We start from the raw sequence: 15,835 nt of genomic DNA on the forward strand, positions 1-15,835 counted from the left end.
CCTCATTAAAACAAATACCAACATGGTTAATTTTTGTGTAACTTCTTCTAACCAAGCCCAACATAATAGAATTTGGACAGTACCTGAAAAATACAATGGCTTCTGACCCATACGTGGAAAAATCTGTAATCTCTCAGAAATTTAGCAAATAAGCTGAAATCATCAAAGTCTAACATATGGCCCTCAGGTTTATAAATGCCTCAAGTTTCTGCTTCATTTCTGAAATAATTGTTGTAGCTGAAGCATTAAGGGTGAATTTTAGGTTATAAAGATGTCAAGTTCAAGGGAGTTTTCTTGGTAACTTCCTTTCCCAAAGAACTTCCAATCTGAATAAACTGAAGGCCATCAAGTTCCTTTTCCAGTAGTCCCCCATCATTCTCTGACAACTGAGCCCTTCTTCACATCTGAACTAACCTGACCTGCATCTTTTTTCATTCCACCTCTCAAGCATGTTTGGTGCTGTTATCAATATACGGTGTGCTCCCAAGGCTGCTTCTCTGCCCATCATTAAAGGACAATAAACAAACAAGGGAAGAACAAAGATATGAAACAGTCATATATATACACATGTATGGTGAACAAATTTATGCTCATCAATCTCTCTTCCTAAATTCCAATTCTACTCCAAACTCTAGGCTCCTACCCTCCTGCTTAAAAGAATAAAGAAAAGCAAAGAGACACATTAGAGGGAAGAGGAAAATGGACTTCTCTTATCTTGACAGCTCTTGGTTGATTAGAACCACTAACTTAAACAGCAGAAATGAAAAAGAACTAAGGAATCACAATAGCCATATACCTGCCTTTCTGAAATTGTTTTATAGACACTACTGAGGACTAAGTGTCAGCAATCCACTGGTCTACAATAAACTACTGCTAAGACCTCAAAAAACAAAAAGCAGCTCACACTAATGTCCTACCTTATTAGGCATCTTTCCTTTGAGATCCATGGCGAGCTTCAACATATGGTTATTGGTTTTGCCAGGAAACAAAATTTTTCCGGTGTAGAGTTCATATAAGGTACAACCCACAGACCACATGTCTATACCATAGTCATAGCTTTTCCCTATAACTGAAAACAAAATAGGAGTGTTAATACATGATGATAAAAACAATCAACTACAATTTATTTTCATTAATGAGGGATTAATTTAGCTCGGCCTCCATAACTGCAATCTTAATACCTCACTTTGGCATTAGCTTTATGTTTTTCCCCCCACTAATTCTTAGTAGACTCTTAAACTTAAAAACCTTAAAAAATGAGAAAATGCAGAAGGGACTGAAGGGGGGTGTGGAAGAAAGTGTGTATTTCTTTGTTCATTTCACCTTTGGTGGAGGTGCTAACCAGCCTCAACCAAGGCAACAGGAAGAGAAAAAACAAAGGTCCCATATAATCCATAAATTTGATAATCAGACCTTGAGTAATCAAGAGCAGTCTTCTAAAGCCGAGGATTTTCCAGAACTGTTTTGCTACTCTTGCCAGACATGATCAAGACTCCTGTCACAACTACCACCATTCCACCTGAGGAGGATGAACTTGCTACGGTTCCCTTCCTCATGAATGACCTCGAGCAGCTGCTGAAGTGCGATGGAAAACAGTACTTAGACATTAAATATGCTGTTTCCACTGCATATGATGGCCCAGGTCAAAGAAGAGCTGAAGAGACTTACTGATTTCAGGAGCACGATAAAATCTACTGACAAGATAAGGTGTTATGTCATTATCCGCAACATGTGAAGCCGACCCAAAATCGCAGAGCTTTAAAATAGTTTTTGATTCATTAACCTGCAAAACATTTTATCATGGAAGTTTAATTCATGCCAGAAAGAATTAAGACAAATAATCAGATAAAAAACAATGGGTTTTGAGAAGTTATTTCCAATACTGAAAACAAAGTTACCCATTTAAAAATTCCTTTTCTAATTATCTTAGAACTCAATTTCCTAATTATAAAAAATTAAGAGCTATCAAGTATTTGATTATAATTAGTTAAAAGAACTTTTTTCAGTGAGGAAATATGGAATGCCAAGTACAATTTTAACTTATGCTACTTTGAAAAGGGAGGAGTCATAGAAAAATCTCATTGAAGCAAAGCATCTTCTAAAAATCCCCAGAATACCTGAATAAAGTCAAGTTACTAATTTAAAGGAACATGAACACGTTTATTAAGAAGGGATCACATTTAGATTCTAACTTTCAATTGACTGAGGTTAACTTTCAGTTGCCAGAAAATTATGATAGCAATGAAAGCAGAGGACGATTCAGATTAAATCTGGACAAAATCAGAGCAAAAACATTCTTCACCGGAAGCTGCTAGACCATCCCAAATTTAGCAATCACTTCAAGTCTAAAAAATACTAAATCCCTTAAATATAAAAAAGGTATTAGTCAAGAAAATGTTAAATATATTTGGCACAATATTTGATAAATATGAACTCTATATTAGTCATTTGTTTCTTTTTTCCTTTGTAAATACTTCAACATACACAGTAACAGTGACATCTGCTGAGAAAGGCTGGAGCTGCTCCCATGGCTGCTGCCACTCATGAGTCAGAAGCATGTTCAGGATTAACAAGTGAAGATAATTCATATTCCAGAGTCCCTTCCCCCCTTCAAAAGAGACACACACAAATTCCGAGTTGGGACTTGAACTTGGCCTATAGTTCCCACCCCAAAGAAACATAACACTTTAACATAAACACTTTCTACTGGGATATCCAAGTCTGGTCAGTGTTACAGATTGGCCCATTACAGTTGATATCCACAGAATTAAGCTAATAATGGAAATGATTATTTTTAACTGCCATATCCGTAACCATTCTCTTCATCTGGGGTCTCAGGAAGATAGGGATCTTCAAATGGAAAAGTACTTGTGAAGCTTTTTAAAAAGTATAAACTGCATTCAGCTATTTAATTAACGAAGCAGTTTAAAACCCAGAGAAACCTCAGGACAATTTTAAAATTAGAATCTACCAGTTCCACTGACAGGAGTTCCACTCTTGGGCTGGCTAACATGCCTTAAATGATAGCAGGGGAGCCACACTTATGTGCATTTCAGTTTGGCTACATAATTTCTATCCTCTCACAAGGAATGTGGTACTCCTACCACACTGATGGTTGAAATCCTGGGCTAGAAGTTTTGGATTTTCATTCACAAGCAGCTCCCTGTGATCTCTGAGGTCTATTTCCTCCTTTCTTGGGAAGGAGAGACAACAGTGTCTGAAGTCCATGTGAAAACCTTATGAGAGTAGCATTAACTCAAAGAAAATGAAGTTTTAAAAATAAGAGCTCCTGAATACTGGCAAAGGTCTTATTCTTTAACTTCTATGGTGGTTAAACAGATTTTCAATGCAGTTACCTTTAGGTTTTATAGATCTTACACATTCTTTGATATGAATGGTATATTTCACAATTTAAAGAAAACTAAGGTAAAAACTAACTATGAAGTTGACTAGGCAAGTCTACAATTCATTGATTTCACTGTAATTACTCAGCTCTTCTAACCCCAAATTATACTGGATACGCAATACATTGTAAAGTCAGACAAAACATGCTAAGATGGAATGTCTCATTATTTATGTGCTAGTCTGGAAGAAAATATTTTAAGATATTAAAAAAGCAAAAGAAGAATCTGAACTAACAGGTAAGTTACTGACAAGGGATCCTTAAACTTTAATGGGATCGTAATCTTTTAAAAGTATAGAACATGTTACTAGCAGACAAGTTAGGAATTCCTCAAGTTGTGAACATACCCGCAACTCTGAACATCTCAGAACAGGGGTGAAGAAATGGGGCCAGGGAGGGAAGAGGTATGTGTGCATTCATCACTCCCCTATAAGGATATATTACTTTTAAATTTCAAAAACATGTACTCTGTGAAAGCTGCATCTTATACCAGAAGTCCTTAGGAGATAAAGTCTGAAAGGGACACCTTTCAGTGTAATCACAACTGAGTTACTGTGTTTGGACCCCCTCCTGGGCACCTACAGACAAACTGTAGATTTACGAGATAATTCTCCTTAAGTGTCTCTAACCCTGTCAGACCACAGAGAACAAAGAGTTGTGAACATTCCTAATTTCAAACAACACATATGCATCTTTTATTTCTTTTTTTTTAGATACCAGAAGAAACCCACCATTACTCCATTAAAGCACTCCTGAGATTTATGTGTACTCTAAATCCAGCAATCAAAAGGAAAAAATTGGGGACAATAGCCTATTTCCTTTCTTTACACTTTACTATGAAATTTCATGGACCAACTTCCATAAAAGTAAACCCTGGTTAAGTCCTTTGTAATGGGTAATTAATATACTGAGTTGTTCTTCTAAGACATCGTTTCTAGAATAATACAGTGGTAATCACATCATTGGTAAGAAACTTTACGGATGTACAAGGCAACCTGACTGATGGACTTACCAGGATATTGTCTGGCTTGATATCTGCATGTAGGATATTGCATCTTTTAAGGAGTTTTAATGCCAAGAACAGCTGCTGACTATAGGATCTCACGGCTTTAATATGAAGACCAACATCTTTACCATATTTTTTTAACACCTCTCGTAAATTCATACTTTTAGGAGAGAAAAGCAACAACACAAAATTAGGGGTTACAATGCAAAATGGAAATAAAAAAGGCAAAATCATGTCCAAGCATAAAGTAAAATCAAATCTGCAATCTGGATTATAATGAAAGTACCTGTTCAAGAACCTCCTCAGATGTTTAATAAATTACTCTACATTGAAATTAGAGCACATGAATCTGTGTGTATATAACACAACTTTCCAGTAAAACTCAATTTTCAAAAATAGAAGGGAAGACATACAATGGTAAAATTCCTATTGATTTCAGAATGGTTTACATCTGAAAGCCCAAAACTAAAGCCATACTTTTGACAATCAAAATTGTATTTTCCTACTCCACTATTTCCATTTCTTTTTATCATGGTGTAAAAGTATTGAACTTTCGGAGAACCTCTGTTGTGCTGATGGCTACAGGAGATTAGAGTTTGGCACACGGTATGCAGTCAATTAGTGTTTATACATTAACTATTGTCAAGAAACTAGTTCTTAACCAAAAGTAAAAGACAAACCCAGAGCTAACTGGAAAAATAAAACACACAGAAAATTTGTCATCGCATTTATCTAAGTGTTTAGTAATGTACAGATTTGACAGCTTACCTCAGAGGCTCAAATACAAGACAGAGATGCTGCTTGTGATAAAAGTGTCTGAAGAGTCGCAAACAATGAAATTTGTCATCAGGATCAGCATCATTAAGTTTTTTCAAGAATTCTAGTTCTTTTAAGCCAGTTTTTTGCCTGAAAAGTAAAAGAAAATCAAAACTGAACACAATACAGATTAAAAAAAAAAAATCAAACAATATTAAACTAGTTCCAGTCTGATGTATTACAGGTGATAAGCAGTTTGGAATTTGTTTTAAATACTAATAAATCTATTGAGGACTGACAAGTCTGTATATCATTAATGCAATAATTTATACTGAGCCAAATATTGTTCTCATGCAGTTAATTTCCACAATTAACAGAAACACTAAGAAACAAACCCACATTGCTTGAAGGGAATTCAATCTTGCACATATTTTATCTCAAAAACATCTTGATGTAAATGTTATTTTAACAAAAACAGAACCACCCTGTACAAGTTCTGGTGTTAAGAGTCTAATAATGGATGTCTTACCAAGTATTAAATATTTGGTTTTCCTCTAAAATTCTAGTTACAATTTAATGGACTATTACTCGACAATCAAAAAGAATGAAATCTTGCCATCTGCAACAACATGGATGGAACGAGAGTGCATTATGCTAAGCAAAATTAGCCAGAGAAAGACAAATAGCATGATTTCACTCATATGTAGAATTTAAAATACACAACAGATAAAACATAAGGAAAGGGAAGCAAAAATAATGGGGGCGCCTGGGTGGCTCAGTCGGTTAAGCGGCCGAATTCGGCTCAGGTCATGATCTCGCGGTCCGTGAGTTCGAGCCCCGCTTCGGGCTCTGCGCTGATAGCTCAGAGCCTGGAGCCTGTTTCAGATTCTGTGTCTCCCTCTCTCTGACCCTCCCCCGTTCATGCTCTGTCTCTCTGTCTCAAAAATAAATAAATGTTAAAAAAAAATAATGTAAAAATAGGGAGGGGGACAAAACTTAGAAGATCTAAATAGAGAGAACAAACTGAGGGTTGCTGGAAGGGTTGTGGGTGGGGGGGAGGGGCTAAATGGGTGATGGGCATTAAGGAGGACAGACACCTGTTGGGATAGCACTGGGTGTTGTATGTAGGGGATGAAATCACTAGATTTTACTCCTGAAATCATTACTGCACTATATGCTAACTAACTTGGATGTAAATTAAAAAATAAAAATAATGGCAAGTTGACTTTAACATCAACTCAGTGTGTGGTTATGGATTGTACTTATTAGAACATATGGATATGGCAATTACCTCTACTGTATAAAAGAAAAAGGGTATCAGATTCAATACCATCATTCTGTCATTTTAGAACTGCAATACTTTTATAGACTGTTACACTTTTTAAAAATCTTCATGTGTGAATACCTGTGTTTTTAGGTTTCGTTACATATGTCTTCTGAACTTACATGAGCTCATTGTTTCTGATGATTTTTACAGCAACTTCTTGGTTTGCTCTTGCATTATCTCTGGCTCGTACAACGTTACTGAATACACCCTGGCCAGTGTAGCCATACACATTGTAACGCTTATCTAGGACTTCACCTATGTTCACGCCTAGAAAAGTAAATTAAGAAATGGGAATTTTGAAAACAATAAATACTTAAGAAAACTCTGAGATACACATAATAAAAAGAAACACAGTGCAGTCACTTAAAAAAATGTGTCAAATCTCTACTGTGTGTTTGGTGTCCTAGGCACCAGGGAGAATCAAAGCCAAGCCTCCATCATTTGTCACTCTTTCATAATGTGGTTCAAGCTGCATGCCCACTTCCTATCCACTGCTGAGGATTTCAACATTGAGTAGGGAAGAAATGTGCTCACTGAAGTGTTTCCAACTGTAGTCCTGCAGGACAAATACTGCATGACTGGCATCCCAAGCTCCTTGTATGTCGTTTTTCTTGGTTTTCAGATCAAGACGAGCAAGTGACGTTCCCCCTTCCTCCTGGAGGCTTATCTCATGGCTGAAAACAACTTTGAATAGATTTAAGTTGCACATCAAGTTTTTACCTCACTTCTATTCATGAAGCTCGTGGGCTGCTTACTAGATTACAACATGGGTTCATGCACCTATCCGATGTGCCATACTTTGTAAGTGCTGGCACTGTGATGGGACTCTCAAGAGTTCTCCAACGTGTGACTGCATCAAGCAACAGAATTCTATAAAATATTTTAGAACTCTAAAATTAATCAGAACCGTGAACTTACGGTAATAGCCTTCTGCATCTGTCCAGTTATCCCTGAGGTTGGGATTCTCTTTGAAATCTTTCCCAATACCAGCAGCCCGAAGACGAGCACTCTGAAATGAAATGAAGGAGGCAACGAGAGAGCCATTTACCTACTAATCTGGCAGACATTTAAAATACTTCCTTTAAAACAAAAATGGGCAAAACAAGCTATAATTCAATAAAAACATCTTATGCCAAATTAAGTAAACTCTTACCATCACCTGGAAACATGAGTAACAAAGTCTCTTGTATCACAATAATGCTCAGGAAAAAAGTTAAAGTATCTTCAAGAAATCTTAGGAATATGACTAGGGCATTATAAATGAAAAAGACTCAAAACCAGGTCTGGTTTTTGATAGCTATTAATAGACAAAGGGGGACAAAAATTACAGATGGGCACTCAGTTAACAATAGGTATCCAACATTCTCTTCTACCAATTCCACATTTCTTATACTGCCTTGTCTACTTGCCACCCCTTGACTCCTCTTCCCACATATGCATGAAAGGTCACTGGCTGTACTAACAGTTTGTGTGGGAAATTAAGAATATTACAAACCACTGTCCATGATACCCAGAAGGCCCCTGTCACCCAAGCAAATGATGGGCACTGATACTTTCACTGGCTCAATCATCATTTCATCATTCCTTAACCTAGCATTATTTAGTATTTCTGTTTAAAATACAGACATAGGGGCGCCTGGGTGGCGCAGTTGGTTAAGCGTCTGACTTCAGCCAGGTCACGATCTCGCGGTCCGGGAATTCGAGCCCCGCGTCAGGCTCTGGGCTGATGGCTCAGAGCCTGGAGCCTGTTTCCAATTCTGTGTCTCCCTCTCTCTCTGCCCCTCCCCCGTTCATGCTCTGTCTCTGTCCCAAAAATAAATAAATAAAAAAATAAATAAATAAATAAATAAAATAAAATACAGACATAGACACATGGGCCCATGATCAAGGTCTTCCGGGTCCTAGACACAGACTGCTTAATCCTACTCCATTTTTAATTTCCCCTTTTTATGTTTATCCCCCTACTTCCTCTTCTTGCCAAAGCCTCCTTATTTCTCATATTCTCTTGAATTTATAATGAAAAAATCCCATACTTGAGTATGTTTTTAAGATTTTTTCAAGAAAAGAAACTGGAAACATGGCTAAAAAGCCAAAATTTCTTAATCCCCTGCCTTAGAATAACACTCAGAACTCTTTAATGACTTTATTAGGACGCAAATCCTAACTTTTCAATCACCAATAATATCGAAGCCCAAAGTGGACTCTGCTCTAATACCAGCTTGGAAATTATTGGTATCATCTTGTCTCAGCTAACTATGCCCTACACACACACACACACACACACACACACACACACACACACACAACACACACACACTTTTAAATCCAAGAAAATGTTGCTTGAGAAAAATAACTACACATTTAAGTCATTTGGTGTTTAACTTTTCTGAACCTCCCAAACTGTTCTGCTATACTTGTTTTTAAAATATTGACCTAATTTCAGACTTCGAGAAATGTTGCAACATTAGTACAGAGAGTTTCCAGATAACCTTCAGACTGTCCAAATGTTAGCATATATTTATCTATTATTCTCTCTATATACATATACAACGCTTATGTATTTCATTTAAAGTTACATAAGTAAAATTACTTACATCAAAATAGGCAGCAAACATATCATCAGATTCGGTAAACATATCAGGTGCCAACAGCTTCTTCTGAGATGAACCTAAATGGAAATGAACAGTAATATTTGAAAAATGAAGGGATACAAATTAAAACACAAATCAGTCATCAATGTAAAATCACTAACAATTCAAACTTTCTTTCCTCTTGCACGAGTTTTTCATTAATACCTGTCCAAAAGTTACTTTAACACTTAACATATATAAGGCCATCCATTCTTTACTAAAAAGATTCATTTCAGAAAGTTGAAACACCTAATTATCAGTACTTTCTCCAATGTTAGTTAAATTAATATGCTAATAGGTAAATAATGATTATGTATTAAAATCAAAGTTCCTCTTCAAAAAATTCTATTTCTAGGAGTGCCTGGGTGGCACAGTCACTTAACCTTCCAACTTCAATTCAGGTTATGACCTCACGGTTTGTGAGTTCTAGCTCTGTATTGGTATCTGTCAGCTGGCTTCAGATCCTTGGTCTCACTCTCTCTCTGCCCCTCCCCTGCTTGTACTTTCCCCTCTCCCAAAAATAAACTTTAAAAAAAATAAATAAATTCTAGGGGCGGCTGGGTAGCTCAGTCAGTTGAGCAATCGACTCTTGATTTCAGCTCAGGTCACGATCTCACAGTTTCAAGTGTTTGAGTCCTGTGTCTTGCTCTGCGCTGCTGGTGTGGAGCCTGCTTGGAATTATCTGTCTCGCCAATGTTACCCTCCCACCCCCACTCATGCACATGCTCTCTCTCTCTCAAAAAAAAAACAAAAACAAAAAACAAAAAACCCAACAAGAACCCCCACAAAAACAAGCCCTGATAAACAAGAACTCAGACATTACTTGGGAGAGGCAAAACTGTGTAAGCCTTACAGCATAAAATTTGGAAACACAGCACAACCGTACTCTTTAGACCCAGCAACTTCACTTGTACAAAATCATCTCAAAGACAGAGTGGTACACATTAAAAAAATGACAATGCACAATCGCATTATAATTAATGGTCCAATAAATACTCAACAACTGGAGATAACCCAAACATCTACCATTAGAAGACAATGAATAAACTTTTGCACATTCATTACACTGGAATAGTACACAGCTATAAAAAGGAATGAAGATTTTTTCACATCAAGGAGTGTATATCTTTGTGTGTACTTGTATACATAGGATACAAATACACACACATATGAAGGACCATTTTAATAATAAAACAAAATTCCTAAAAATCACAAGCAAAAGAAAAAAAATAAACCTAAATCTATTAAATGAGTGGTATACCCACACAAAGAAGTATTTCAAATGATTTTACACTTTGGAATGTATCCCAAGGATAAAAAGAATATTGATCATACTGATAACTATGTAAATAAAAGCTTCAAAATAACCCAAATAATGTTATTAGGAGTCAAGTTTTTCACTAAAATACAAACATAAAATCAAAGAACTTAATAAAAACCTTATAGAAGTACGAATTTGAATTGGCACTTTTTTAGTATGAACCTCCCCCTTCCAAAAAGGTATGTATGTCCTAGCTTTGTCCACTGAAAAGTCCCATGAATAACGGGCACCCCTACATGCCCTGTGACCTCTGAATGGAATTTCCTATTAAATGGCACCAGCGTTCCTTAGATCAACAGCTGTTTCTGTTCTGGGACAAGATACCCATAAGGTGAGCCTGTGAAATCTCACACTGTGGTAAAACTAATTTTGCAAACTACAGTGAAGCAAATTTGGCCCCTTATTTTCATATGGTCCATTTTTATGTTTTCAAAGATTTTGGGGAAAAACATGAGAATATTTTGTGACGTTTGAAAATTATTGAAAATTTAAATTTTGGTGTCCACACAGGTTTTTTTGGGAGGAACACAGCTGCTTCTGCTCTACAACAGCAGAGTCCAGTAGTTGGAACAGAGAAAAAAAGTCTAAATTATGAAAACCTAAAATATTCTCTGACCTTTTACAGTTTGCCAACCCCTGTCCTAGAAAGAATAATATTAATAAGTATATATTACCAATCAATCCTGTAGGGTGTGGGTCAAAAAGACATTAGAAACCAACTTAAAAAGGCTCCTCCCCACCTCAGTTGGAAAGAGAATTTAAGTATACAATGATACGAAATCATGAAAACATGACAAAAACTACCAAAATTTCACTGGTTATCTCTGGAGGTTGCTAATGTACCAAACTTTATCTATGCTAAAAATTAGTCAATAAAAGAAAATAATGAAGAATTTATCCCAACTCTCCTGTACAAACTATGTTTCACGGTAACCAAAGAATAGAAACCTTTTCTTTTATGGAATTACAGGTAGTAATTCAAAAGGAATTATAATTTAAGAATCACCACTTTGGAGTGTGTCCACACCCCCCACCCCTGCCCCTCATGAAAGAATGGATCTGAGTAATGATCACCAATGGCTACTGAAACTGCTAGGTGAACAGCTGAAGGTAAACTTCATATTGGACAGCTATGGATCTTCCTATCTGAACACACAATCTCAAGGTCAATAAAAACAGGACAAGCACACACTACACACCACCTGATGTGATGCAAGTGCACACCACTACTTATGAAGTATTCTTGCCAAAAAAGTTAACTTAAATCTATTCAAGTCTCCAACATGCAGTGTTCAAGAAACACTGAAGATAGAGAAAATAGGATAAATTGGCACAAGAATGTGGTAAAATCAGAGTGCAAAGAGAAGTTAATAGGACACATGGCCCCAGTATCTTCACAAGTAAATGGAAAAGGGGGAGGAGGAAAGGATGAGAATATTAAAGACTCTGAGACATTGAGACAGATATAGGCATCTTATGTGGATTCTGATTCAAACCAGCCAACTGTAATTAGATATTAGATATTTAAAAGCAATCAATTTTTTAAGTAATGTTTTTTTAAAAAAAGTTCTATCGGGGCGCCTGGGTGGCTTGGTTGGTTAAGCGTCCGACTTCGGTCCGTGAGTTCGAGCCCCACGTCGGGCTCTGTGCTGACAGCTAAGAGCCTGGAGCCTGTTTCGGATTCTGTGTCTCCCTCTCTCTCTGCCCCTCCCCTGTTCATGCTCTGTCTCTGTCTCAAAAATAAATAAACGTTAAAAAAAAAAAAAAAAAGTTCTTATCTAGCAGAGATACAAAACGAAGTTATTTATAGACAAAATGAAATCATGGCTGGGATCTGCTTTAGAATACTCTAGCAAGCAAAACAGAAGCTAATGACTTTTTAAATATATGTATGTATGTACGTATTTATCTTAAGTAAGCTCTGTGCCCAACATGGGGCTTGAACACATGACCTCGAGATCAAGGGTTGCATGCTCCACTGACTAAGCCAGCCACGCGCCCCAAACAGAAGGTAACAAACAATGTGGGATTCCGTATACTGTTTTAGGTTATGTGAACTAATAAAAAATATTTATAAAGAACATTCACTGGGACACATTTAATACTATATTACCATAAGATTTAACAGGGGTTAACAGGGGCAACATTTCTAATCCCTTTCACTTTTCCCCATTCCAAAACAATCTCTTTCATTATTTACAGAGCTAAAAATTGAGAGAAAAGCATGATCAAAACAAAAATCTAACTTACCATTATTCTGTTCAACTGTCATTAGATTATGCTTGGCTTTTACTGAAGCCTCAAATGTATCAACATTTTCCCGTTCATACTCTTTAACATCAGCAGCTACCCTTTCTAGAATGTCATCTGGAGAAGGTGACCGCGTACAGGTACTGCTCTGGGGGCTGCTGGGTTCAGATGGCACAGACATATTGCTATCTTCAGCAAGATATTTATATTTCTGTAACAACAATACAACATATTATTTTCATAAAATCCAATGCATATTTGCTAAAGAGGTATTGCACTGAAAAGAGTGTTAAATAATGTTAAAAATTTTTTAAAGAGTATTGATGCCTTCACTGAATCAGATCCACAATCCCTTACATAGAATTCCAAAATCCACACAACTCTGAAAGAGATTTTCTATGTTCGGTGCACATTCATTAGGTGACAAAACCTGACATGAACAGATGTGATGCTATTTGTAGTCTTATTTTTATCTCCCCCAGTGTGAACAGAATATGCCTCACTGCAGAAATACTACTGTGTTTGATAACGGGGTGCTGCTCCTAGAGCCCACTGATGGGGCTAAATAATATACATAGATGCACCATATTACCTTTCTAAAATTCAAATAGTTCTGAGTTCTGAAGCACATCTGGCCCCAAGGGCTGGAGATAAGGGATTGTGGACCTGGGCAAGAACAAAAAAAGATTCAACCAAGTCTTTAGGGATATCAGTTTAATAACAACAATTTCATCAGTGCCCCAGAAAAGGTTCTCTGGAATTCCAGTTTTGCCCTACATCTTCTGATGATTCAAGTTCTTTCCTTTGCTCTGACATAACAGTACATGGTTTATGATTTGCTACGTATGTGTAAGTGAGCTGGTATGACTGTCCTTTGCTTTTGTCTAATGTCCTTATAGCACCTCAACATTTTTTACTTCTTCCAGAATGCATTCTCAACTTCATTGCTCACCTTCCATTAAGGGAAAACTTTACACTTTACAGGGACTGCCATCCACAAAGCATCTAGTGGCCATGGCTTTAAGTCAGGATGGCCGAGGCATAACTGACAATCTTCCAAGGCAGGTAACCAAATCATTAAATGAGAATATAAAGACCTATGTATAACACCCTTTCCCCACCCCCACTGTCTTAATCACCTAGCTCTAAACAACTCAAACTTATTTTTGAGATGTTCCATGTAAACAATCACATTTGCATTAGAAATTTACCATTTTTTTTAGACCTTAAAATAGTTCTCCGCCCCCACATAGAGAAATTCTTCCAATTTATTCTATACTCACTTATGAGGGTTTTCTTAAAAACAAACAAAAAAGAAGGACGCCTGGGTGGGCTCAGGTGGTTAAGCATCTGACTCTTGATTTTGGCTCAGGTCATGATCTCAGTTTTTGAGTTTGAGCCCTATGTTGTGATTCTCTCTCTCTCTCTGCCCCCCCCCCCGCCCCCACTCATGCTCTCTCTCTCAAAACAAGTATGTAAACTTTATTTATTTAAAAAAAAAAAATTTTTTTTAACGTTTATTTATTTTTGAGACAGAGAGAGACAGAGCATGAATGGAGGAGGGTCAGAGAGAGAGGGAGACACAGAATCTGAAACAGGCTCCAGGCTCTGAGCAGTCAGCCCAGAGCCCGACGCGGGGCTCGAACTCACGGACCGCGAGATCATGACCTGAGCCGAAGTCGGATGCTCAACCGACTGCGCCACCCAGGCGCCCCAAGTATGTAAACTTTAAATTTTTTTTTAAAAAAGCAAATTTCAAATTTTATGTCTTATAAAAGGTTTTTGTCAGAATCCTCTCTATAACAAAACAAGGCAACCATTTCAATTTTATTAAGAAATTATCTTTTCAAATCTCACAAAGATAATTTTACACATACACTTCTTAAAGATTTACTCAATTGCTGTTACCATCACTTCTTTATAAATAAAAACTGTTTTTACTAATAGAGTAATTATTTCAGAAGGGGTGCTCAAAATTTCACTAATATCACACACCTGAACAATTGCCTGCCTCTGTATTCTTCTCTGTTCTATTAGGGCTTCTTCATCTTCTTCCTCTACATCAAAGTCTTCAAGGCTTAAAAAAAAAATGTACACATATATACACATAATTAACTTCAAAAATCCTTAGAGACTCACAAATAGTAACTGCTATATAAATTAAAAGTAAGAGCTGGAAAACGTAAGTGATCAGCTAATTGCCATCCTACTCTATTCTGTTTCTAAACTCTCTTAGTTGCCTGGTTTGGAAACCTAGCAAGTAATTTAACCTTCTGTGTCTCATTTTTCTCCTCACTTGTTTCATGGCACCAAACTAGGGAACAAATGAAAGATCCCTAAGTTCAAAAAAGTCACTCCCGGCTCTTCCATGACCTTGGTATTACTAAAGTCATTTCATTTACCTAGCCTGTTTTAACCTTTATAGAACAAGAGGGTGAGACACATAAGCAAACTAATACCTTTTCTGGGTCACAGAAAGCTGCAGATCCTTGGAAAGCTATGGATCTTTTCCCTATCAAAAATGCACATGTAAATATCCACATACAGTCTGAAGGGGAATGTGGCTCTACCCCCAGACACTGCCCTGACTGTTCCCAATTTCCTCCCAAAAAACTCCACAATCTTTGCAATCCCTCCTAGTATAGGTGTTTCTATGATCTGCTGAATGTTCACTGCAGACAAGTAAGCAAAATGCATTCTCAAGGTTATCAGGATGTTCACTTAACCTTCATTTAACTTTCGTATCACCTAAGCTCTTTCTTGACGTCAGCACTACTGACATTTTAACAATTCTTCATTATGGAAGAGGGCATTGTCCTATGCACTGGCAGATATTGAACAGTATCTCTGGTCTCTAGCCACAAGATGACAATCAAAATACGTTTAGATACTGCCAAAATGTCCCCGGAGAAGCAGATTACCCCCAGCTAAGAACTATTGCTCTAGATTAGTCTCATTTTTTGAGATGTTCCATCTACACAACTAAATTCGCATTAAAAAAAAAAATTCTGTTAGACAATGAAATGTTTTTGCATTTTCCACATAGTAACAGGCATATCTACCATCAGATAGCCTCAACTGCAAAGTAGGTATCATTTTACACAAAGTGAAAAGTTTAAATATTAGTATACACCCGCACACC

General features: G+C 36.9%; 2 protein-coding genes across 16 annotated transcripts in view; one reads left to right on the top strand and one right to left on the bottom strand.

Moving 5' to 3' along the window:
• Positions 1-4,748, top strand: part of FAM217A (family with sequence similarity 217 member A) — a 30,638-nt gene extending 25,890 nt beyond the window's left edge. For both annotated transcript variants that reach the window (XM_086706400.1, XM_086706402.1), the window contains exon 9: positions 4,117-4,748. In XM_086706400.1, coding sequence (XP_086562526.1) covers positions 4,117-4,148 — 32 coding nt within the window. In that variant the 3' untranslated portion in view covers positions 4,149-4,748. The remainder of the gene's footprint in view (positions 1-4,116) is intronic.
• The window catches only part of PRP4K (pre-mRNA processing factor kinase PRP4K), a 37,233-nt gene that overhangs the window by 6,239 nt on the left and 15,159 nt on the right, over positions 1-15,835 (bottom strand). For 13 of the 14 annotated variants that reach the window (XR_015251108.1, XR_015251103.1, XR_015251109.1 and 10 more), the window contains exons 5-13: positions 14,689-14,770; positions 12,694-12,904; positions 9,087-9,160; positions 7,411-7,501; positions 6,612-6,759; positions 5,178-5,315; positions 4,416-4,569; positions 1,669-1,783; positions 918-1,069 (exon numbers count right to left, since the gene is read on the bottom strand). Coding sequence is in view for 1 of the 14 variants with exons in the window: in XM_025917181.2 (XP_025772966.1) it covers positions 918-1,069; positions 1,669-1,783; positions 4,416-4,569; positions 5,178-5,315; positions 6,612-6,759; positions 7,411-7,501; positions 9,087-9,160; positions 12,694-12,904; positions 14,689-14,770 (1,165 nt within the window). In the remaining 13 variants the exon portion in view is untranslated. Of the gene's footprint in view, positions 1-917; positions 1,070-1,668; positions 1,784-2,484; positions 2,609-4,415; positions 4,570-5,177; positions 5,316-6,611; positions 6,760-7,410; positions 7,502-9,086; positions 9,161-12,693; positions 12,905-14,688; positions 14,771-15,835 lie in introns of those variants that run through there. The other variant, XR_015251110.1, reaches the window with a different exon arrangement.

This window comes from Puma concolor, chromosome B2 (assembly GCF_028749965.1).
Source record: "Puma concolor isolate L17-30 chromosome B2, mPumCon1.1.hap2, whole genome shotgun sequence".
NCBI classification, from domain to species: Eukaryota; Metazoa; Chordata; class Mammalia; order Carnivora; family Felidae; genus Puma; species Puma concolor.